At 34.7% G+C, this 24,945-nt stretch overlaps 1 protein-coding gene and 1 long non-coding RNA gene across 18 annotated transcripts in view; both read left to right on the forward strand.

Annotated features, from left to right (window-relative positions):
• The first annotated feature begins 2,244 nt into the window (after positions 1-2,244).
• LOC110620301 lies at positions 2,245-5,141 on the forward strand. 5 transcript variants are annotated; one of them, XM_021763986.2, is made up of 6 exons: positions 2,245-2,471; positions 2,949-3,016; positions 3,123-3,211; positions 3,365-3,504; positions 3,883-4,312; positions 4,707-5,141. In XM_021763986.2, exons 5-6 carry the CDS (start codon positions 3,911-3,913, stop codon positions 5,028-5,030), a joined length of 726 nt encoding a protein of 241 aa, XP_021619678.1. In that variant the 5' UTR covers positions 2,245-2,471; positions 2,949-3,016; positions 3,123-3,211; positions 3,365-3,504; positions 3,883-3,910; the 3' UTR covers positions 5,031-5,141. The 5 variants fall into 5 exon arrangements, with proteins under 5 accessions (XP_021619678.1, XP_021619679.1, XP_043814773.1 ...); XM_021763987.2 differs by having other exon boundaries at positions 3,906-4,312; XM_043958838.1 differs by having other exon boundaries at positions 2,245-2,427; positions 3,906-4,312.
• A 5,277-nt stretch (positions 5,142-10,418) lies between these two features.
• Positions 10,419-24,945, forward strand: part of LOC110621141 — a 36,773-nt gene continuing 22,246 nt past the window's right edge. For 12 of the 13 annotated variants that reach the window (XR_006351654.1, XR_006351662.1, XR_002488926.2 and 9 more), the window contains exons 1-2: positions 10,419-10,767; positions 10,946-11,087. This is a non-coding gene — a long non-coding RNA (uncharacterized LOC110621141). Of the gene's footprint in view, positions 10,768-10,945; positions 11,088-17,400; positions 17,575-24,945 lie in introns of all 13 variants that reach the window. The other variant, XR_006351656.1, reaches the window with a different exon arrangement.

The raw sequence follows: 24,945 nt of genomic DNA on the forward strand, positions 1-24,945 counted from the left end.
TCGGGTTTAAAAAATTTTACCCGTCTCGGATTCGGATAAGGTTCGGGATTAGGTGATCGGATACCTGTTACCCAAACCCGATTAGCTATACTGTCAAAACTAATCCTAATTCCTAATTCCTTTTTTCATACTTCCCTCTCTCCGTCGGCGCCTCTCTCCCCCGCTTCCTTTTCATAATTCCCAACGCCTCTCTCCCCTACTTCACTGATGACTGCCGGCAGCCCAGTCTGCACCGGTGACGTCTCCTTTCTCTCCCCAGCGACGATAAATCTTCTCTCTCCCCAGTCAGCGATATCTCCTTCTCTCTCTCCCATCGGTGACATCTCCCACAGTCCCACTTTCCAGTCAACGCCTCTCTCCCCCACTTCACTGATGAGTGCCGCCAGCCTAGTCGGCACCGGCGACGTCTCCTTTCTCTCTCCGGTCCACGATAAATCTTCTCTCTCCCGATATCTCATTCTCTCTCTCCAGTGGCGACATCTCCCACTTTCCAGTCGGAGACAACTCTTGTCTCTCCTCTGTCAACATTGGCGACATCTCCTTCTCTCTCCCCAGTCGGTGACATCTACTCTTTCCAATTGACACTTCTCTCCCCCACTTCACTGACGCGACTACTGGAGACAACCCTTGCCTCTCCCCAATCGGCGTCGGCGACATCTCCTTTGACCAAAACTCTCTTCAGGTTTGCAATCAAATTTTTTGATAATCAAGATCTTTTATGTACATGTTGTTAAAGAATTTTTAGTTGGTATTAAAGATTTTTAGAATTTATGGACTGTTAATTTGATTATTTGGATAATGTTAAAAAATCTAATTATTTGCTATTTGGTTACTGTAACACTGTTGATTTCTAGAATTTATGGGCTATTAATATGATGTATGGACTAAAAGTTGCTATTAAAGATTTTTAAAATTTATGAACTATTAATCCGATTATCTGATTATTAATCTAATTATTTGCTATTTTGTCACTCTTAATCTAATAATCAAGATCTTTTTAGTTGCTGTTAAAATATGTTAATACTATCAGATCCCATACTGTTTAAGAAAAATATGTGTTAATTTACTAGAATGATATTTGATGTAGTGAAGAGATTATAAAGCCTAAGTACCATTTATGTAATCCACCTGTTTCGTGTCATTGAGCATTTCTCCAATGTTTCTACTGCTGGGTTGTGCATATTCTACGTATAGTTTTAGTGAAAATTATTGCAAGTTTTTGGACTTGATTTACAATCTATGTGTATTGACTTAAGTAAAGGTATCTTTGAGCAAATCTTTAGAATTAATTAGGTGAACTGAAGTAGTTATTTTAGTTTGTGTTTATGTATTGACTTAAATAAATTTATTTGTTGATTAAGTTACTATATGTTATTTGTTCTTATGGTTATGTATTGTTTGCTAATACATGTTATTGTTCTTCATAATTGATTAATGGTTGTGTTATGATAAATTTATAATATATTTATTTTGTTTTAGTATATTTAAATTTTCTAATTCAGGTTTGTTATTTGGGTTATAATATTCAAATCTTTAAATTTTTTATCATTGAATTGAATTAAAAAAAATGGGATTCAGTCGGGTTCGGATATTGTTAAACGGATTTGGAACAAGTACGGATAGTAAAATTAAAATACTAAATGGGTTTGGGACGGGTTTGAAAATTTTATATATAATCGGGTTCGAATTTAAGTATTCTCAATTTTGCGGTATTCTACCCGTTTACATCCCTAGATAGATAGATTTGCTCTTTTTGTGTAAAAGAACAATTCATGCAACACATATATTACCTTGTTTAAAATAAATAAATTACAAAAAATTAATTAAATTATTTTGAATTAAAAATTATTTTTTTTAATTTAAAAATATTTAATAAAAATTATACATAATTTTATATAATTTTTTTTAAAAAATAAATTTTATCAAATAAAAAAATTAGCGTAGAAATTGAGTTTTTAATTCACTACAAAATTTATATTAATCACTAACGGACTTCACCAATGATTGAAGTCCGTTAGTGATACTAACGGTAACTATAACGAAACATGATGTAATGTATTATTCACTAATAAAAATGTATTTCCGTTCATAATTCGTAAGTAAAATATTAACGGATTTTTTTTCAGTTAATAATCCGTCAGTAATTTAATTATCTTTTAATATAATAATTTTTTCACTAACGATTAATCATCCGTTAGTGAATTTTAACCCAAAACACATATCCCTAAATCTGAAATTGGGAAATCAAAATCTCTCATAACTCCAAATTCGCGTCCAACCTCTGGCTCTTTCATCTCTGCGCCATCCATCATCCGCCGCCGCGCGCCATCCATCGTCCGCCGCCGCCAACCATCGTCCACCACCATACACGGTCTGCCGCCATCCACCGTCGACAGGTGCGCCCTTCCTCGGCATTACGGTACACGAGTGAGCCCTTCTCTCTCCGGTCTTGCCATTATCAACGGACACGGGTACCCTATTTTCTTGCATGTACTCCAGTCTTGTAAAATTGTCTTCATTAGTGTATTGACAATTGTGAAAAACTAGATGATATCATTTATGCTCGATTCGTCCCATAAACAATGAGCATCAAGAAGATTTTCTCTTTTTTGCAATTAAAAAAATATATATATATATATATATTGACCAGTTTGGCTCACATCCGGCAGAATCCACGTTGCCATTAAATAAATGGTATTTTCGAGTTCTTGTTGGTAGGAATGGAGACCCTTTTTCCAGTGAACCCTCATGAAAAGAATTTGTTTTGCTCCTAATACCTTTTTACCAACTCCACGAGCTTGACTCATTTTTAATTGTTGCTCTTTTTATGTTTTGAATGCTTGATTGAATTGTAAATTTGTTATTGAGTGCTCTTTTAGCATGTTCCTCCACAAATATTGGTGATTTTCCATGTAATTTCTAAATTTGTATTCTTTTGTTCCCCTTAGGGATTTACAAGAATAATGGCTACCTCATGGTTTCATGCAATGGAGGTCTGAATCAAATGAGAGCAGTGGTGAGTGGCACTTGATGTGTCTATAAGCGTTGGTGATGTTATTGCTAAATATGCTGTTTCTACATATATTTGGTAATTATTCTTTTTTTTTTTTTATCCTTGTTAGATTTGCGATATGGTTGCTATTGCAAGATATCTGAATGTAACGCTTATAGTTCCAGAGCTTGATAAAACTTCCTTTTGGGCTGATCCAAGGTGAGTCTATTCTCGACTAAGTGCAAACTTGGGCCTATTAATTGTTGTTATTTCAATGGAATGTTTATAAATTGCTTCTTGTTGGGATCAAATATGGGTCCTTATGAATATATTTATGTTATTGCATTGAGTTTCAAAATATATTTGATGTAGAACATTTCATTGCATCATTGAGAGATGAGGTCTGTATATTGAAAGAATTGCCTCCTAGGCTGAAGAGAAGAATGGAGCTAGGGATGACTCGTACTATGGCTCCAGTTAGTTGGTCTGATATATCTTATTATCATAACCAGGTGGGTCAACTGTTATTATTTTTCCTTGCGTTATTGCAGTCCATCATGCTAAAAAATCCTTCACCAATTATAGTTGGCTCCAATTTGAAACCTCTAATCAGTGGTCTAATGTGGGGTTCTTTATATTTGTATTTGTTATTATTTTTATTTATTTATTTTTACATGCAGATTCTTCCTTTGATACAGAAGCATAAAGTTTTGTTGTGATGGTTTATATTTGTGGGGTTCTTTATATTTGTATTTGATACATGCGGACTGGTGCACCTGCTCGTTATGTCAAAAATATATTTATGTTGAATTTTTATTATTTTGTTAGCATTTCCAGTATTAGCTTCTTTGTTCTACTTTATTCTAATTATAGTTTTTTCTTTTTGACAATCTTGTGAACTGTGATATTGTAGCAATCATGAGATATATAAAAGGGAGTAAAGTGGAAGTTTTGAGCAAACAAGGAGTGCCTTCAGGCTTTTGGCGCTGTGCTGAGATTATCTGTGGTAATGGCCACACTTACACTGTTAGATATGAAGGACATGCAAGCACCATTGATGAGACAGTAATGGAGAGAATATCTAGGAACGCAATAAGGCCTTGCCCTCCACTACCTGAAATTGCCGAAGATTGGGTTCCTGGAGATGTAGTAGAGGTGTTTGATGATTTTTCTTGGAAAACAGCAACAATATCAAAGATGTTGGGAAAAAAATACTTTCTGGTTAGGATAATAGGATCATCTCTTGAATTCAAAGTGAGCAAATTTGACATCCGGACACGACAGTCTTGGCAAGATGATGAATGGATTGTAATTGGAAAGGTACTTCCCACCTAAATAAGTCAGTTTCCACTACAAAATGCCCAGCTGTATCCACATGAAACCTTGTATTCAATTTGTTTCAAGTGAAATTTTTATGTTCTGCTAAGTTAGCATCTTTTGGTTTTGTGAATATAGGATCTTTTTCTTTTCTTTCTGATGTTAAAAAGAATGGACAGGAATTTCTATAAATTGGTCATTCTAAAATTTTTATATCCAAAGTGCATGCAGTCCTTTATAAGTTTGAGATTGGAGTTATATTGTTCATTTTTCACTCTTAACTAACACATCTTCAATTATACTGCTTTGAAAATGACATCTCCATGAAATTAACTTTTTTTTGTTGATTTTACATATTTAATACATATATATTTATGTATTTTGATTTTGTGTCCAGGGTCCTGGCAGCTGTGAAGGTGCAAAACATGACAACAATTCAACTACAAAGTGCGAGAGAAAATCCATGAACAACGTTCGAATGGCAAAGACAAGGTTAAATGAACGTGTAAAGAATGATTGCTTTCCTAAAGTGAACAAGGAGAATCTCCAAGAGCCTAATATAGTTTTCAATAGAACTTTGAAGAGAGGACCTTATGGTTATAAACAAGCTGAAGCACATAATGGTGCTGCCCAGAAATTTAGAGCAGTTGAGAAAGAGGGTAATTTGGTGATCATCATACAGACAGTGATGATGATACAGATGATGAATTTGCTAGTTTAGTTTAGTATGTATATTTTGTTATGAGCAGTTGATAATTTTTATTTCAAATTAAAATTGTACTACAAATTCTTTAAGTTTCACATATATTTGAATGAGTAATTTGGTTTTTTACGTAGTATTATTAATGGACATGATGATGAATGTATATGAATGGATGATGATGGATAAATGCACAGGGGAATAGGTATGAAAATATTTATGATTTACCAAGGAAATTGGATGAACAGGGATACGGATCATCAACGGAAATTCCGTTGGTGATCCGTTGGTGTCACCAACGGAATTTCCGTTGGTATCACCAACGGAAATTTCCGTTGGTGATTCGTTGGTGACACCAACAGACACTAATTCCGTTAGTGATTAAAATTACCAACGAGGATTTTCCCGATGAACTTAGTCCGTCACAGATCCGTTGGTGATCCGTTGCACCAACGGAATATCAGTATTTATCAACGGAAATGTCCGTTGGTAATTTCTTATTTTCTTGTAGTGATTAGGAACTGTGATGTGGAAATCATTGCAGTTTCAACAATATTTTGTTAAGTTTCCCTCCGTAGTTTTTCTGTAACTCGATAATCTTGCTTTTTCCTTTTCCTTAAACTTAACTTCTTCTTTCCCCTTAAGACGATCTGCGTCAATTGACTATCGATAAAGAAGAAGATGTTGTTGTCCCTATTAAGAGTTCCAGAGATGTTCCGATCGTCACTTATGATTTATGTATGGTGAGGATATTTCTCACATACAATCCAATCAATTTTCATAATATACAGAACTCTTTGGCAGATTTATGGCGGCAATCCTTGGAAAGTTATTGTATTAAAGGATTTGGTTCCTAGTTACAAGCCGGATATTTTATTTTTGATGAAAACAAAAGATTTTAGTTCTCGTATGAAATTTTTTCGTAATTTTTTACATTTTGATGGTTGCTTTTTAGTCAATAAATAAGAATTGTGAGGTGACATTCTTTAATGTGGAAGAGTCATGGATCTGTTTCTGTGATTGTCTTTTCTTTAAATTTTATTGATTCGGTTTTTTCGAAATGTAATGTTCAATAAAAGTTTACTAGTTATTATGGGTTTTTGGAATCGTAACGATGACGTCAGTTTTGAAATTTTATTCGAGTTTTATCTCGTAGAAACTCTTTTCTGTGGTTTTGTTCGGAAGATTTTAATGATTTATGCTCGAGAAATGAGAAAGAAAGAGTATTTTTTCTAAATTATCTTATGCAGGGTTTTAGACAGGCACTTCATGAGCATTTTTGCTAAATTTTTTTATACAGAGATTTGATTTTGAATGATTGTAAATATTTGTTATATTTCTTTATTTGATGGAATTTTAGACAGGCACTTGAATGATTGTAAATTATTTTAACCTTGTTTTTTTTTTTTTTTTTTTTTTTTATCAACGTGGTAACTTCTATATTTGTAAATAGTATAATTTTTTAATAGAAAAGAAATGATATGGACCATCAAAAACTTTGTTGAGGAAAAAAAATCTTTTAAGTAATAATTAGTTTAATTTTATTTTGAACCACAAAAAATGTTTTTGAAAAAAAAAATCTTGTTATCTGTGCATTTTGAAAATTAAAAATATATATTATAAAAAAATAGATTGTATTATCAAGTTGTACGGATAAAAATGGTTATTCACATTTGTAAAGTCTCTAAAAACATAGCTAAGCCAATGACCGTCTACTTGAGATGCCTAGTATTTTCTTTCCATCTCACATTTGTAAAGTCTCTATTTTACAAGAATTACATGATCAACTAGCTTTTCTAATTGGTTTAATAATTTATTTATTTATTTATTTGTTGTCAAATATATAAAAATAAAAAAATAAAAGAATGAGGTGTTATTTATTTATTTATTTTTCATTCAATAATTTTAATGTTAGTTAATTATTGTATATAATCTTCGTACTATAAAATCTCTCCTATTTTAACGTGCTCTCTAAGAGCTTTGCAAATTCTATGAGAGGCATGCTAAAAAGGGAAAGAAAAACAAAGCTGGTGATTTATATTATAACTAGGAAAATGTCCATATTTTTTCACAGGTTAATAATAATTTTTATTTTTATTTTAATTATATAAACACTTATTACTTGTTTTTATTACTTATTATAATTAAACATTTCATTTCTTAATTTTTTATGAAAAACTCATGATAAATATAATTTAAATATATAATATTGATTAAATATATATGATAATTCAATCTAATTAAATTATAAATATTAATTTTTTTTTATTTATATAGTATTCATATACGAAATAAATATATAACATTAAATGTTAATTATCGGATAATAAAAAAATAATTATATTTATATACTGTACAAAGTCATAAAACATGAAATAAATATATTGATATATTGCTTTTTTTTTTTTTTTGAAATAGGGGTTGGGGGAGTCGAACCTTAGACCTACCTTTCAAGGCTACAGGATGCACTTTCCACCATACTAAGTCTTGGAGTGCCAATTACTTACTTATTTATTTAGCATTGCGATTTCAATTATTAAATAATATGTTACTTATTTCTAACTTATATATGTACACATAATTAGGTATTAATAATTGAATCATAATAATTAAATTAATAAAATAGAAAAATATTAATGAAATTAAATAAGTTGTATTTTACAAATAAATTACCATTAAAAATTGTATTAATGAAAATCAAATAACAAAATTTAAATTATGAATATATTAATAAATATATTTTATCCCATTCGTTTCATAATTTTTATTTATCTTTTATTTTTTATTATTTTAAAATTATTATTATTTTTTTCATATTATAATAATATAAAATTTAACTATTATAATCCTAATTTATTTTATTTTATTTTTAAAATAATTTCATTAATTATTATTTTTTAAGTGAGCATTAATTAGAATTTAACAAAATTTAATATTTTAAGATAAATATAATTAAAAAATTAATAAAAAATTTTATCTTTCTTAATATTATGAAAAAATAAAATGATAAAAATTACAGAAATTATATATATATATATATACATAGTTATTTTTATTAATTAATAAATTATAATTTTATATATATCAAATTTAAGTGTAACTTGTACAATTAAAAAGACTAAAATATTAAATAATAAAATTAAATAAAATTTAATCTATTTTTTTATATATTCTTTTAACAATCATAATTAATGTTTATATTGATTTTTTTAAATATTGATAACCGAATAATATTGAAGTTATAAAAAAGAAACTCTACATGACAATACTTAAATTCCACGTGATAATATTTAAATTTAAATTTTAGGAGATGCGACATGGGTATAGGGAGTAATTAGTTATCACATGATAAGAGTGTAGAGAGCATCTGAAATTTTTATATGTGGTCGGTCCTTTTGTGGAAATTTCCATTTGTGGTCCCTTTGTGGCTAAATACTCTGCTTTTTCCTCTTCCTTAAATCTAACTTCTTTTTTTCTATTCCCATGGAAGACAATCTGCGTCAATTGTCTATCGATGAAGAAGAAGATGTTGTTGTTGTCCCTATTAAGAACTCGAGAGATAGTCCGATCGTCACTTATGATTTCTGTATGGTGAGGATGTTTCTCACGTACAATTCAATCAATTTTCAGAATATCCAGACCTCTTTGACAGATTTATAGCATCCTTTAGAGGGGTATCTATTATGGAATTAAAGGTAAAAAGATATTTGTTTCGGTTGTTTCGGTTTTTTAATAATGTTGATTTTGAAAAGTTTGATGAGGAGAGTGCAGTCTGAATAAATGATGATACTAAAAAAAGGCCAAGAAATACTAAAAATAACATTGTTACAGGTTTTTCTTCCTCTCAACAGGATACCTCTATCAATACCCCTACTAATGTTAATTTGATAGGTAATAGTGAAGCAGCTCATCCCATCAAAGGTCGGGATAGCCGAAAGCAATGATCCTCCTGTGTTGGAACTGCCGAGAACTCAGCAATCTTCGTACAATTAATGCATTAAAGGATTTGGTTACTAGTTACAAGCCGGACATTTTATTTTTGATGGAAATAAAATCTTTTAGTTCTCGTATAGAATTTTTTTGTAATTTTTACATTTTGATAGTTGCTTCTCAGTCAATAGACAAAGGTTGGGAGGAGGCATTTTGTTAATGTGGAAGAGTCATATGTCTGTTTCTGGGGTTGGCTTTTTTTTAAATTTTATTGATTCGGTTGTTTCGGAAGATAATGTTCAAAGGAGGTTTACTAGTTATTATGAGTTTTTGGAATTACAATGACGACATCAATCTTAAAACCTTATTCGAGCTTTATCTCGTATCATCTTGGAGAAACTCTCTTCTGTGGCTTTGTTCGGAAGATTTTAAACTATTTAAGTCTTATATTATAAAAATTTATTAATTGATTGATGAATTTTAAAATATATATTATAATATTTTTTAATAAGATAATTTATTTTTTATTATTTAATTTTAATTTTAAAAATAAAATTTATTAAAAAATTATATATAAAAATCTTAATAAAAATATCAAATTAGGGAATGTGATTTCTCACTTTCTTTTTTTAAAAGACAACGTTATTTTTTTAAATAATTTATTTTTTTATTTGATTAAAAAAATATTTTTCATTAATTAAAATTTTTAAATATTTTAAATTTAAAAAATATAGAAATATTTAATTTTTTTAAATAAATGAATAAATAAATAAAATTTACTTATTAATTAAGTTTGAAATTTGAGACTACGATTTTAGAGATGATATAGTGAATTAATTTTATGAATCTTTGAAGCTCTAAACACTTTTTAGCCTTCATTTTATTTATAGAAAATAATTTGAATTTAAAAGTATTTTGTATTTTAAGAAAATAACTATTTTTATGGTTTAATTTTAATTTAAAAATAAAAACTATTTAATAAATTTATATATATTAGTAAAAATGATTTTTTTTAAAAATAATTTTTTTAAAAAAAATTATTTTCTTGAATATAAAAATTTTTTATTAATTAATTTATCTAAATATCTCAAATGTCAAAAAAATATAAAAAATATTTTATGAGAAATAAATGAATTTTTCTTTAGTAATTGAGATAATTTCTAATTTTAAATATATAAATATACATATATATAAAAATTATCGGGTACTATCATGATTTATTTTAAGGCTCTGCATATTTATTGAAAAGTATTTTTTAAAAATAATTAACCCAAACAATATTTTTTATGAAAATTATTTTTTAAAAGTAATTTATTTTATTAAATATCCTAAATATTAAAAATATTAAAAATAAAAATATTTTTGTGAAATGAATAAAGTAATTTTGGATTACAAAGACTTTTATATTATTTAATAAATAAATACTATTATTAGAACCGAGCTAAAATGTTTAAATCTAAGCAAAGGGCCATAATGTTATTGGGTCTGAAGTCTGAACACATTCTCCCCCTTTACTTTCCCTGCTGCTAGTCGTCTCTACTCCACAATTGCCAGGAAACGTGGAGAAGTTTCTTCTGCTCTGCTTCTGGCTTCTGCCTTGAGCTTGTGCGTGTGCATTTTGCTGCCTATATTACAATTTCTCCTCGTTGGAAGTTTCGATTTTATTAATCATGGAAGAAGACAGTAAAAAATATAGCAATTCTTAAGGTTCATCTTCTTGGTTCGATTTGAAGTGGTAGATTATGGCTAAAGACGGACCCAACTGGGAAGGATTGCTAAAGTGGAGTCTCTCTCACGCCGATTGTACTGGCTCCAAGCGTAAACTCAGGTAACCTTTCAAGTTTCTCATTGTATAAGACCTGAATTTGTCAATTCAGAGAATTGAATTAATGTGAGCCTTTGGGATTTTTTTTTTTTTAAATCCAATCAACCGATGGAAAGTTCATTGGAATTTGTCTCGTAGTAATGTGTTTTTCATGAGCATTTTGGTGCATTATCTGTGACAGTGAGGAGGATAGAAGATGTTTATGGAAGCTATGCAAGCCCAAAGTGTTCATACCATCAAACGCATGAAGGAGATGACTCTTGTTATGCAAACCCCAAAGCAGGTCTTGGAGGCTCAAGGAATTACTCCTGCTGATCTTGAAGGTACTGCTTTGAGTTGTCCGTTGAGACTTTTTTTTTTTTCCCTTATGAAAAAAGAAAATCTTTACCATTTCTTTCTATATGCTTAATTCCTGGGGAGAAATGAAGAGAGAAATAATTAGAATTTAATTTACATATAGATTTAGGCTTTGTTTGATTCACGAAAAATATTTTCTGGAAATTTTTTTTTTATATTTTTTTGGCGTTGCATTTAGAAAATTTGGTCACCGAAAAATATTTAAAGAAAAAAATTAAATTATTTTAAGAAAAATGACTTCCTCTTTTCATAAAAAAAGTCATTTTCCATACTTTTGAGAATCTTATTAAAATCTCTATATTAAAATTTATTAATATATTTCATTTTTACATTAAATTTGATGCGGTCATAAAACATAACTGTTTTGTGATTGGCCTGCAAGGAAGAGAATGTGAGGTGGTGAGTGTTTACGGCAGCCACTCCGACGCTCAAATTAATATACTAGAGAATAGGGCGAATAAAATAAATTGCTTAGAATTTTAGTGCAAGAGAATAGTATTTTTTTGCCTATGTGATCCTTCTCCTTTTATACTGTAAGAAGATGTGGATAAATATAACATTTCTTGATAATTCGGTGATAATGTGGCCGACTGCTTGATAAGGAATATCATCAGCGGATGGGTAGTAATCCCGTAATTACAAGCGTAATGGCAGTATGCTGACTGTGCTTGATAACGATGACTTTATATTGAGACTCTTCTTATCTAGAAGAGGGTGAGTCTTGATGATAATTCAGATGTTGAGGTATCCTGGTCTTTCTTTTCTCGAGTAGGATCGTGTTTCCACTTATCAGGTCATGGTCATTGCCACGCAGCTCTGTCTTGTGGTGACAGCTCATAGCTTATTTTTGGTGATCGTTATGTAATATCAGAGGTTCTCCCGCTAGTCTTCAATTCTTCAAATTCAAAAGTGATAATTGTTCTCATGATCTCGGGCACGTGTGCGCACATCGTTTGCCTACCTAGCTCTTCAATGATGTCTGTCCCATTTCTCAAGCCACATTTACGGTCTGCCATTAAAACTCTCTTATAAGAACCATTCTTCTTCCCCAAATGTCACTTTGCTCTCTACTGTAATCTTTGTTTTCAGAAAGACTCGCTTCTTCTTTTTCGATTATACTCTTTTACTTTTATGGTAATTTCTGTTTTCCTTTTCCTCTTAGAATGAATAAGAATACTTTCTCTTCTCTTACCCCTAGTGGAGGTTCTGCCTCAAGCTCCTCCTTCGGCTGCCCAATCCATGCTCCAGCCCCCATCGTTCCATTGAGGGAGACTCTAGAAAGCAAAGGTAGCTCGATTGATGACACACTGTCCATCCTATCAGAGTAAGATGTAGACCGCCTTTATGATACATACTAAATTACTCGAGAGACTTTTCGTGTCTTTGCCCTTCCCTACGCGTTCATGTGAATGATTTGATTCCTGCAGAGGATACTATTATGGTTTTCGAGGAGTAGCTGAAAGCGGGTTTTCGGTTCCCCATAGACCCATTGTTTGTTGATGTTCTTCAGTTCCATAAGCTTTCGGTTGCCCAATTGCACCCCAATAGCTAGAGAATCTTGATGGTCTTCCAGTTCATTTGCCTTAATAACAATATTGAACCAAATATAGCCCTTTTCTCCCAGCTGTACCAGCTGTGTACTCGCAAAAATGGAGAACTCTAGTTTTTTAGCGCGCAAAAACGCCAGACCATATTCGACCAGATACCTTCTTCACTAAAATAGTAGAAAAAAAGTTTTTTTATCCTCTGTCACCAGACGTCCGGGGGTTTTGAGTGCCTCCACATGAGCTGGAATTTCTGGATAGAACTAAGAAAGGATGGGATCCAACCGAGGAGGGATAAGGATGGAGCTTTTAGCCTTTCTTTTGACATGGCTAAGTCCCTTTAGAAAACGGATATTACCAAAGCGGTGAGGAACGTCGTTTTGTCTTGGCAGAGTCACTTTCAGGCGGGCCAAACTCGGAGTCCTCACTGGCTCAGCCTTTCCAGCCGTGAGGAGAGCACTGTCTTGGCTAGAGATCAGGGTAATTTTTTTTCTGCCTTCTTTTGGTTTTCAAACTGCCTTGCTTACTTTTCAATTTATGCAGATATGACCAGGTCAAGAAACAGATTTGTTGAGGCATGCATGTTGCCTGCAAAGGCAAAGCTGTTGTCGGGGCTACTGGTCCCCCTCCCAAGCGTGCTCGCTGAGCAGAATAGGTGATCATGCTTCCTCCTCCTCCCAACTTACAGCAGAAGAGTTGGCCCACTTATAGCCTGAGTCTTTTGCCATGGGCGCCTCTGCTTTTGCCTCAACTTTCGAGTCTCCTGCTGCTGTCCCTACTCCTTCTGAATCCGCTCCTGCGAACGTGGGGGTTGAATCCCCATGGCCTCCGAGCATCCAGTGCCTGGCATTGGCACTAAACCGGATGATCTTTCCCCTTGATGATCCTACTCTGGCCATTTTGTTAATCAAGAGTGCCTTGAGGTCCGGGGATTGCCGCTGCTTGAATAAGCTTGAGACGGACGGGCTTTTCAATAATGTCATGCCCTCTGTGCCTATGTGGCCAAAGAGCACCACGAAACCCTGAGGCAGGAGTTTAGCACTCAAGAGACTGATAGGAGACTCTTGGTTGAGGAATGCTTGAGGCTAAAGACTCAGGTCGATGAAGTGGAAGGCACCATGAAGGAGACTTTAGAGTCGGTGGACAAGCTCCTGGTTGAGCTAAATGAAGTTAATGCTTCCAAGTTGGTCCTTGAGAATCAAAAAAAGATTGCCGAGTATTTTTTCATATGTTGTGTTCTTCAAAGAGACAATGAACGATGGGATTACCTTCCTCAAAAAGATTAAGAAAATGCCACAATGTGAGTTCCGCCAGGCCATATTACAAGGCGGATTCTGCCAAACTATAATTCGGGTGTTGATCTCACTAAATAAGGCCAAAAGGCAGGTTCCACCAAACCATAATTTGGGCATTAGTCCCACTAAATAAGGCCACAAAGCGGATTCTGCTAGACTAGGTCATTAGGCGGGTTCTACTATACCATAATCCGAGCTTTGGTCCCCTAAACAAGATCACAAGGCGAATTCCGCCAGAATACAATCCGGGCATTGGTCCCACTAAATAAGGCCACAAGGTAGGTTCTGCCAGACTAGGTCACAAAGACCAGACCATAATTCAAGCATTGATCCCCCTAAATAAGGCCACAAGGCGGGTTCTGCCAGGCCACAATCTATGCGTTGGTCCCATTAAACAAGGCCACAAGGCAAGTTCCATCAGGCTAGGTCACAATGTGGATTCCGCCAAACCATAATCCAGGGATTGGTCCCATTAAATAAGGTCACAAGACTCGGCGTTGGTCCCACTAATCAAAGGTTCATGTGGAGCCATAAGGCGGGTCTCGCCATATTCAGCTACCGGGTGTTAGTCCCCTATAGAAAATTCTAAGCCATGTGATGCCCAAGGCCACACGACGAGTATATGCCATGCCAAAAAAATCGGGCATAAGTCCCACTAATCGAGGCATTCGTGCCAGGCCATGAGGCAGGTTTCGCTAGACTCAACTATCGTGTGATAGCCCCATATCTTTTGAGGCATTTGAGGCCTAAGCCACAAGATAGGTGTTCATGGACGAGTACTAGTCTCAAACTTATAAGAAATCCTATAAGGTATTTCGAACCCAAGACAAGCATTCGCCAAACTATATACTCAGGTGTTAACCCCACTTTCAAAAGTTTTCAAGTTATTTATCACCACTATGGTGGGCGGGTGTTAACCCTTAGTAATTTTTTAAGAAATTAAGTCTTGTTTGACGATAGCTGGATAAGGGCTGTGAACAAGTATAGGGCATGTAAACGCTCAATGAAAATAATGACAAGATAAGAGAAAATATTTTCATTAAAGTCATAAAAGATTGCATAGAAGAAAGGATACCTTCATGTTCCTCCTCTCCAGTCTCTATTACATCAGTATTTTCTACATCTATTACATTATCTGTAGAGACCGATCGTTAGGATTGTCCTTAGCTTGTCCCTCCCCCTCTTCAGTCTCATCTCCCTCCTCTTTGAAAAGATGTTATCTATCCAAGTAAAGTCTTCAAAAGAAAACTGTTTCAGCATCTCCTTCTTGACCGAGTCTTGACCTTATACGAACATCTCCCCACCCTAGACCATCGACTCCTGAAACTCTGTTTGACGGCCACTTGATTTTCTTGTCATTTTTCCTGATCCACATTAAAGTACGTGTCCGTGAGTAATTTAATGAAGTATAATTCTTTTACTTACTTTGGTCATCCCTCCTTCGAAGATGGGATAACTCCTGTGATCTCCTCCATGTCCTTGCCTCTTCAGCTTCTGGCTTTGCTTTTGGTTTGCCCTCTTGTCCTCTCTTAGTGCTTAGATTTTGTCATCTAACCTGATATATTTGTTGACTTATTTGATATGATTTGGTTTGATTACGGATTCTAGGCATAAATTAGGATCCTTAATTATTTCTGTAATTATTCTTTGATTATTTGCTTCCTGTTTAGTTGTCATTCTTTGTGTATAAATAGTCATGTAAATCACTTGTAAAGATCAAGAGTGAAATACAATAATACTCTAAAATTCTCTAGAATTCTTCACGGCATCAGAGCTTTTTCCTAGTTTTAGGGTTTAAATTTAATTTTTCCTCTTTAGGGTTTCAAAATCCTAGATTTACCTTTTTGGTACTACCCTATCTAGGCAACTTTTCACATCTCACTGCTGGCACTAGGAGGATCATCGGACCATTGCCGGCCAAACCGCTCGCTCCGATGCCTGAAAGACGTGTGTGAAGCTCATGCGCCCTCCTTTCCCAGCGCGTGAGACACAGTTCGACGCTGTTTCGCTGCTCCGATCACACTCGTCCATTTCGACCCTATTTCCGGCCTTTCCGTGCCGCTACTTGGTCTTTTGGTGATTCAATTGGACTCTCTTATGTGTACAACCTTGGATGCCTCCTATTCTTTCACGGTTCATTTATTTTTACCATGGCAGAAGGTAAAAAGGTCTTGATTCCTAACTTTGATAATCCTTCCTTGCAAATTAGTCCCGTAAAACTTGATGGAACTAATTATCTTGCTTGATCAAGGTCTTGTTTGATGTTTTTTAAGACTAGAGGACTGCAAGGCTATGTCACTGGTAATAAGAAGTAATCGAATGAGAGTGATCAAGATTTTCTTCAATGGGACTCACATAGTTGTTTTGTTATGACATGGTTACTTAACTCTATGCAACCTCATATCTCTAAGTCCTATTTATTAATTGATACCGTTGCAAAGATATGGAAGGCTTTGTCTTTAATTTATTCCAAGATTGGGAATGATGCCCAAATTTATGATATTCGGAATAAGATCTATGGTACTAAGCAAAGAGAAATGATTATCTTCTAATTTTATTCTGAATTATGTGACTTATGGCATGAGCTTGATTACTATTAGGACTTCTAGGCAGACTGTATTGGAGGTGCAGTCAAATTTCGAAAAATGATTGAAAAGGAACGGGTCTATGATTTTCTTGTAGGATTGAATAACGAATATGATCCAATTTGGATCGTGTTGGGAAAAAATCCTTCTTTCTTTAGAAGAGGCCTATGCCCATATTCAACAGAGGAAAAGTCACTGACATGCTATACTCTATACTGTACCAGTTGAAAAGGCTGGGTTGGCTACTAGTTTGAGCACACCGCAACTGCCTAATTCGGAGAAAGATCACCTGCATTGTGACTATTGTGAGAAATCGAGGCATACCAAGGAGACTTGCTAGAACTTAAATGGTTGTCCGACTAGAGGCCGTGGAGGGAAACAACGAGGTACTTCTAAAGCTAAAGCTAATTTAGCAGATGTTGTGGAAGAGCCCTTTAAGGAGACAACAACTGTTGAGTTTCTTTCTCCTAATGAAATTCAGAGTCTCAAGCGCCTCTTGTCTCATATTGACACCTCTTCCTCCTCTAGTGCTATATCTAACTTTGTAAAGTCAGGTAATGCTTTCTCTCTTGACACTATTCCATAAATTATTGATCTGGTGCGAATAGACACATGACATGCTTTTCTAAAGGATTTCTCAATTATTTTCCTTCTCTAATCAAAGACAATGTCAAAATTGCTGATGGCTCTTTTACTCCCATATTCAGAATAAGTTCTATTATTTGTGCAACCAATATTAAATTATCATCTGTCCTTCATGTTTTCCATTTTCTTGTCAATCTTTTATCTGTCAGTACTATCACCAATGTTCTTAACTGTAAAACTGAGTTCTTTTTTGATCATTGTATTATTCAGATCTTCTTATAGGGAAGAGGATTGGCAATGGTAGACTGTATGATAGTTTATACATGTTGGAAGGTAATTCAGGTTCTCCGATATCTCAAGCCTGTTTTGGAGAAAATAAGAATGTCAATCAAGAAATACTATAGTGGCACAGGCAATCAGGCAATCAGGCAATTAGGGCATATTGTGAGTATGCTAAGCACACTTGAACCTCCTATCCTTTGATTCATGATAAAAGCCAAATTTCTTTTGTGACTATTTATTCTGATATTTGGGGGCCTACTCAAACTATCTCCTTATCTGTTAATCGATGGTTTGTCACCTTTATTGATTGTTGCACTCAAATGATTTAGGTCTATTTGATTAAAGCTAAAAGTGATGTCTTTTCTTGTTTTTAATTCTTTCACATGATGATTTGTACTCAATTTAATATTAAAGTGAAAATTTTGAGAACTGAAAATGGAAGAGAATATATGGATAGTAGGTTTTCTGTTTACTTGGAGACTGTTATAGGTTATAGGAAGTAAATATGTTAATATAGGAAGTAAATATTTATAGATGGGTCAGTTACATAATCTTAGGGATTGTATAATCATAGGCTTGATTTTCTTTCCTGTTTAGATACCGTCACTCATGTATAAATAGGTTGTAATCTCTATTGTGAAATACAACAAATATTATTCTTTTACATGGTATCAGAGCCATTTTCGTAGAGATTTAATTTTTTTTCTCTCGTCAAGTTTAAAATTTTTTAGAGACTTAAGACTCTGTTCATTTGGGTTACCCATAAAGGGTAACATTTGGATCTCACCATCGCCGGAGTCGCCACACCGTCCCCTTGTCAGATCTAAGGTTTGTTTGCCGTTCGGGTGTTGGGTGGAGGTGTTTTTGGTACTATTCATATCCGGGTACTGTTCATCAGCACTGTTCACCGGGTACTGTTCATCGGGTACTGTTCTTCTGATCCTTTGTTTATTTTGATTGTTTTGGGTTGGTTGTCCTTATGGCTGAAGTTAAAACCACCGTAACTGATGTAATTCCTGTGATGACTAAAATCACGGAACACAAATTAAATGGATCTAATTTTTTAAATTGGGGTAAGACTATCCGTATTTATTTACGAAGTATTGGAATGGATGATCATCTTACCAAGGATCCTCCAACTGATGAAACTCATAGAGATTGGATGAGGGATGATGCTCGTTTGTTTCTGCAGATTTGAAATTCTATTCATAGTGAGGTGATTAGTCTTATTAATCACTGTGAATTTGTTAAAGAATTAATAGAGTATTTGGAATTTCTATATTCTGGCAAAGGGAATATTTCCCGTATTTATGATGTGTGTAAGGCGTTTTACCGAGTCGAGAAAAATGATAGAACTTTGACATCCTATTTTATGGATTTTAAAAGAGTTTATGAAGAACTTAATGTATTGATGCCCTTTAGTACAGATGTGAAAACTCAATAAGCTCAACGAGAGCAAATGGTTGTTATGAGCTTTCTTGCAGGTCTCCCTCCAGAGTTTGAGACGGCTAAATTTTAGATTCTTTCTGACTCTGAAATATCATCGTTACATGATGTGTTCACTAGGGTATTGCATACAGAATCTCCAATTCCATCATACCCTACTAGTGCCCTTGTTAGCCGCAATGACAGTGGTAGACAGAATAACAGAGGTGGGCAAAGAGGAGGCTTTAATGGTGGTAAGGGATCTCAGCGTTATGGGGAAACAGGTTCTACTTCTGACTCAGGAGGAATCATTTGTTATTACTGCTGCGAACCTAGACATACTAAGAAGACATGTCAAAAACTACAGAATAAGAATCAGCGCACACATATGGCGCATATGGCAATTGAGGCCCCTTTAGATAAGGGGATTTTGATATCTGCAGATGAGTATGCACAATTCATCCAATACCAGGCATCTCTGAAATCCTCTAATTCCTCTATCACTGCAATTGCCGAGTCAGGTAACTCTACTGCATGTCTTATGTCTTCATCCTCCAAATGGGTTATTGATTCTGGTGCTACCGATCATATGTCAGGTAATTCTACCCTTTTGTCCAATCTTGAGTCTCATACATCGGCTTCTTATGTTACTCTTGCTGATGGTACTAAATCTTTTGTCATGGGTTCTGGTCATGTCAACTTAACCCCTTCTCTTTCTGTATCCTCTGTGTTATGTCTCTCTAAGTTCGCGTTTAATTTGATTTTTGTTAGTAAACTCACTCGTGCATTGAATTGTTGTGTCTCATTCTTTCCTAATCAATGTATTTTTCAGGATCTTTCGACGAAGCAGATTATTGGTAGAGGGCGTGAGTCAGAGGGTCTCTATGTCTTGGATCAGCAACTACCTAGATCTCTTACATATTCCATGCGCTTAACACCTTTTGATGTTCATTGTCGTTTGGGGCATCCTTCTCTCTCGGCTTTGAAGAAGTTATATCCACAGTTTCATTCTTTGTCTGTTTTAGATTGTGAGTCTTGTCAATTTGCCAAACATCATCGTTTACCTTCAATGTCTCGAGTCAATAAACGGGCTTCGTCCCCCTTTGAGTTAGTACATTCAGATGTTTGGGATCCTTATCCTACTGTGTCTAAGTCTGGCTTTAAGTACTTTGTTACTTTTGTTGATGATTTCTCTCGTACTACTTGGTTATTTTTAATGAAGAGTGGTTCAGAATTATTTTCTATCTTTTGTGCGTTTATGCTGAAATTCAAACCCAATTCAATATTCTCATTTGTATATTGCAAAGTGATAATGCTAAAGAGTATCTCTCTGGGGAATTTCAATCTTATTTGTTACAAAAAGGGATTCTTCATCAGTCCTCTTGTGTTAACACTCCTTCACAAAATGGAGTTGCCGAAAGAAAAAATCAACATCTTCTTGAAGTAGCCAGAGCCCTCTTATTCCAAATGAAGTACCTAAATGTTTTTGGGCTGATGCTGTATCCACTGCTTGTTTTTTTATCAATCGCATGCCTTCCTCCATCCTTCATGGTGATATCCCTTATAATATTTTGTTTCCCACTAAATCTTTGTTTCCTATTGAGCCACGTATCTTTGGGTGTACTTGTTTTGTTCGTGATGTTCGTCCACAGGTTACTAAATTGGATCCCAAATCACTCAAATGTGTCTTCCTTGGCTACTCTCGACGTCAGAAAGGGTATCGTTGTTTTTCTCCTGATCTAAATCGATATCTTGTGTCTGCGGATGTAACATACTTTGATTCCACTCCGTTTTTTCCGCCATCATCTTTTTATAACACCCAGGGGAAGGAAGAGGACCTTTTGTTATACATTGTTTGCTCTCTTTCTCCTCAGACTACTCCTACACCTTTCGCTCATGTGCCAAGTTGCCCTCCCATCTTTCATGTGTATTCTAGACGCTTAGAGGACTCTGACTCTGCTCCGCTACTAGCTTCTTCGTCGACAGATCCTACTCTCCCTGATCCTTCACTGTCTGATTTGGATTTGCCCATTACTCTTCGCAAAGGTAAACATACTTGCACTTATCCTATTTCAGCTTGTGTCTCTTATGATCAATTATCCTTTTCTTCTTCTTGTTTTGCCACTGCTTTAGATTCTATTTCAGTTTCCAAAACTGTTATTGAGGCTTTATCCCATCCTGGTTGGCGTGCTGCAATGGAAGAGGAAATGATGGCCCTTGACACTAATGGTACTTGGGAGTTGATGTCCTTGCCCCCAGGAAAGCGGGCTATTGGGTGCAAATGGGTGTTTGCAGTGAAAGTAAATCCTGATGGATCTGTTGCTCACCTCAAGGCCCGTTTAGTGGCCAAAGGTTATGCACAAACTTATGGAGTTGACTATTCTGATACTTTTTCCCCAGTTGCCAAGCTCGCATCTGTTCAATTGTTTATTTCCTTGGCAGCTACACATGATTGGCCTTTGCATCAACTGGATATTAGAAATGCTTTTCTTCATGGTGATCTTCAGGAGGAGGTTTATATTGAGCAATCACCTGGTTTTGTTGCTCAAGGGGAGTCAGGCAAGGTTTGTAGACTTCGAAAATCCCTTTATGGCTTGAAACAAAGTCCTCGGGCATGGTTTGGCAGGTTTAGTGAGGTGGTCCAACAGTTTGGAATGAAGATGAGTAAGTGTGATCACTCAGTGTTTTATAGAAATTTTGATAGTGGAGTAATTCTGCTTGTACTATATGTGGATGATATCGTTATCACAGGAAGGGACATTGCTGGCATCACATCCCTAAAAGAATTTCTTAAAGCACAGTTTCATACAAAGGATTTGGGTTCATTGAAATATTTCTTGGGAATTGAAGTTATGCGGTGTAAGAAAGACATTTTCTTATCTCAAAGAAAATATGTTCTTGATTTGTTAGCAGAAACAGGAAAATTGGGCGCTAAGCCTTGTAGTGCCCCAATGACCCCTAACCTTCAACTTACCACAGACGACAGTGAGCCATTTGCAGATCCTGAAAGGTATAGAAGATTAGTTGGCAAACTGAATTATTTGAGGTGACTTGTCCTGATATTGCATATTCAGTGAGTGGTAAGTTAGCTTATGTCTTCTCCTACTGTGCCCAGTGGGATGCTTTGGGACAGATTCTTTGTTACCTTAAAGGGGCCCCAGGGCGAGGCCTATTCTATGGTAACCATGGACACTCAAATATTGAATGTTTTTCTGATGCTGATTGGGCAGGCTCGAAGGTTGATAGGAGGTCAACTACTGGGTATTGTGTTTTTGTGGGAGGTAACTTGGTCTCATGGAAAAGTAAGAAGCAAAATGTGGTCTTCCGTTCTAGTGCTGAATCTGAATATCGAGCCATGGCACAAGCCGTTTGTGAAGTCTTGTGGGTACGTCAACTATTGGAAGAAGTTGGGTTCACAAATTCAATACCTGTTAAGTTGTGGTGTGATAATGAAGCAGCTATCCACATTGCCTCCAATCTAGTATTTCACGAGAGGACTAAATACATCAAGATTAATTGTCATTTTGTTCGTGAAAAGGTCCAACAAAAGATAATATCAACAGGACATATCCGAACTGGAGAACAATTAGGAGATATCTTCACTAAAGCTCTTAATGGGACTCGAGTTGATTATATATGTAACAAGTTGGGCATGATTAACATTTATGCTCCAACTTGAGGGGAGTGTTATAGGTTATAGGAAGTAAATATGTTAATATAGGAAGTAAATATTGATAGATGGGTTAGTTATATTATCTTAGGGATTATATAATCATAGGCTTGATTTTCCTTCCTGTTTAGATATCGTCTCTCATGTATAAATAGGTTGTAATCTCTATTGTGAAATGCAACAAATATTATTCTTCTACAGAGACCAATGAAATAGTATACCAGATAAGTTGTCCTCGTACTAATGCACAAAATGGTGTTGCTGAAAGAAAAAACATGCATCTATTGGAGGTAGCTCGATCTCTTATGTTCACCATGGACCTACCCAAAATATATTGAGGAGATGCAGTCCTTGTATCTGCTTATCTTATCAATAGAATGTCTCTCAAGACCTTTGACTTTATGAGTCCTTTGGAGGTTATACAAGGAAGGAATTCATACATTGTTCCACCAAAAGTATCTAGATGTGTTTGCTTTGTCCATACTAGGACGGTGGGAAAGTTAGATCCCAAAGCCCTTAAATATGCATTTATTATGTATTCTTCGACACACAAGGAATACAAGTGTTATCATCCTGCATCTAGAAAATATTTTTTTTAATATAAATATTGCCTTCTAAGAAACTAAATCCTACATTAGTACCACCCACTCACCTCTTTAAGGGGAGAATAATGAGCAAGAAGAGGTAATTTCGAATTTTGTGATTCTAAATGATATGGTTCAACGAGAGAGTTCTAGTAGATAGGGGGAGATGTCCAATCAGCGAGAGAGAATTGGACATTTGGACAAATCAGATTTGATGAGGTATTCGAGGCGAGACAAGGCAGAAAAAGCCATTATGCAGTCTACTCTGAGTCAAGAATCTCCTTCTAGTGAGTTACTCACAACTCTTGAATGCTATAATGATTTAGATAAACTTATTGCACAAAGAAAAGGACTAGACATAAACCGACTTAGATAATGGACAACAAAACTAATGTCTGGCCTAGTAATATTAATGTATAATAATCGGCCAACTAATCTTCTAAATTTATCTGGGGGAGGAAGCAAATCACCATTAGAAAGATTTAAACCTTTGAGCAGAGGAGTAGATGCAGGTTTAGCATATATCATACCAGTATCCGTTAAGACATCTAAGATAAATTTTCTCTGACTGATAATGGTACCAGATGAAGATCTGGCCACTTCTAGGCCAAAGAAATACTTTAAATGACCAAGATCTTTGATAATGAATTTACAATGTAAAGCATTTTTAACTTGATCTATAGCAGAGAGAGAGATGTACCAGTTATGATCACATCATCTACATATATGAGATAACAATAAAGGTACTATGAATATCCCTTGTGAAGAGACAGTTGTCATGTATTGACTAAACAAAAACCAATGATTGCAGACATGATGTGAACTCCAAGTTTCATTACCTAGAAGCTTGCCTTAAGCCATAAAGGGACTTTTTCAATAAACAAACTTGTCTTGGATCAGCTTTAGAATAACCTGCAGGGGCTGCATATATACTTCTTCTTCCAAGAAACCATGTAAGAAAACATTATTGATATCTAATTGAAAAATAGGCCAACGTTTAGAGGTTGCTAATGAAATAAAAATTTTAATAGTAACTATAATAAAATAAGGAATAATTGAGCAATTTTCATTATATTTCTCTACTGAAGTAAGTGTGCATATATACAGATTACAAGGTCTTGTTAAGGCAGCTCCTAAGAATTCTCTATCAATCAATTAGTCTATGATTATATAATCTCCTATAATTATGTACAAAGTATATTCACACTCTAACACTCCCCCTCAAGTTGGATCATAGATATTTATCATGTCCAACTTGTTAGAAAGATATTCTATTCAAGGCCCATTTAAAGCTTTGGTGAGTAGATCACCCAGTTGTTCTCCTGTCTTCACATAACTGGTGGAAATTAAATTTTCTTGAATCTTATCACGGATGAAATGACAATCAACTTCAATATGCTTAGTCCGTTCGTGGTATACTGGATTGGAAGCAATGTGAAGAGTAGCTTGATTATCACACCAAAGTTTCGCAAGTGACACAACATCCATACCAACTTTCTTCAACAGATGATTTATCCACAGAATCTCACAAGTGAATTGAGCCATGGCTTTGTATTCTGACTTGGCACTGGATCTGGATACCACATTTTGCTTTTTACTTTTCCAAGACACTAGGTTTTCTCCAACAAATACACAGTAGCCTGTGGTCGACCTTCTATCAATTTTGAATTCCGCCCAGTCAGCATCAGAAAACACTCAAGTGCAGTATGCCCATGATCATTGTAAAGTATACCGAGTCCAGGAGTCCTTTTTAGATAACATAGAATTTGTTCTAAAGTGGCCCAATGTTTCACTGTAGGTGCAGACATAAACTGGCTTACAACCCTTACTGCAAAAGCAATATCTGGCCGAGTC

This window comes from Manihot esculenta, chromosome 8 (genome assembly GCF_001659605.2).
Source record: "Manihot esculenta cultivar AM560-2 chromosome 8, M.esculenta_v8, whole genome shotgun sequence".
NCBI classification, from domain to species: Eukaryota; Viridiplantae; Streptophyta; class Magnoliopsida; order Malpighiales; family Euphorbiaceae; genus Manihot; species Manihot esculenta.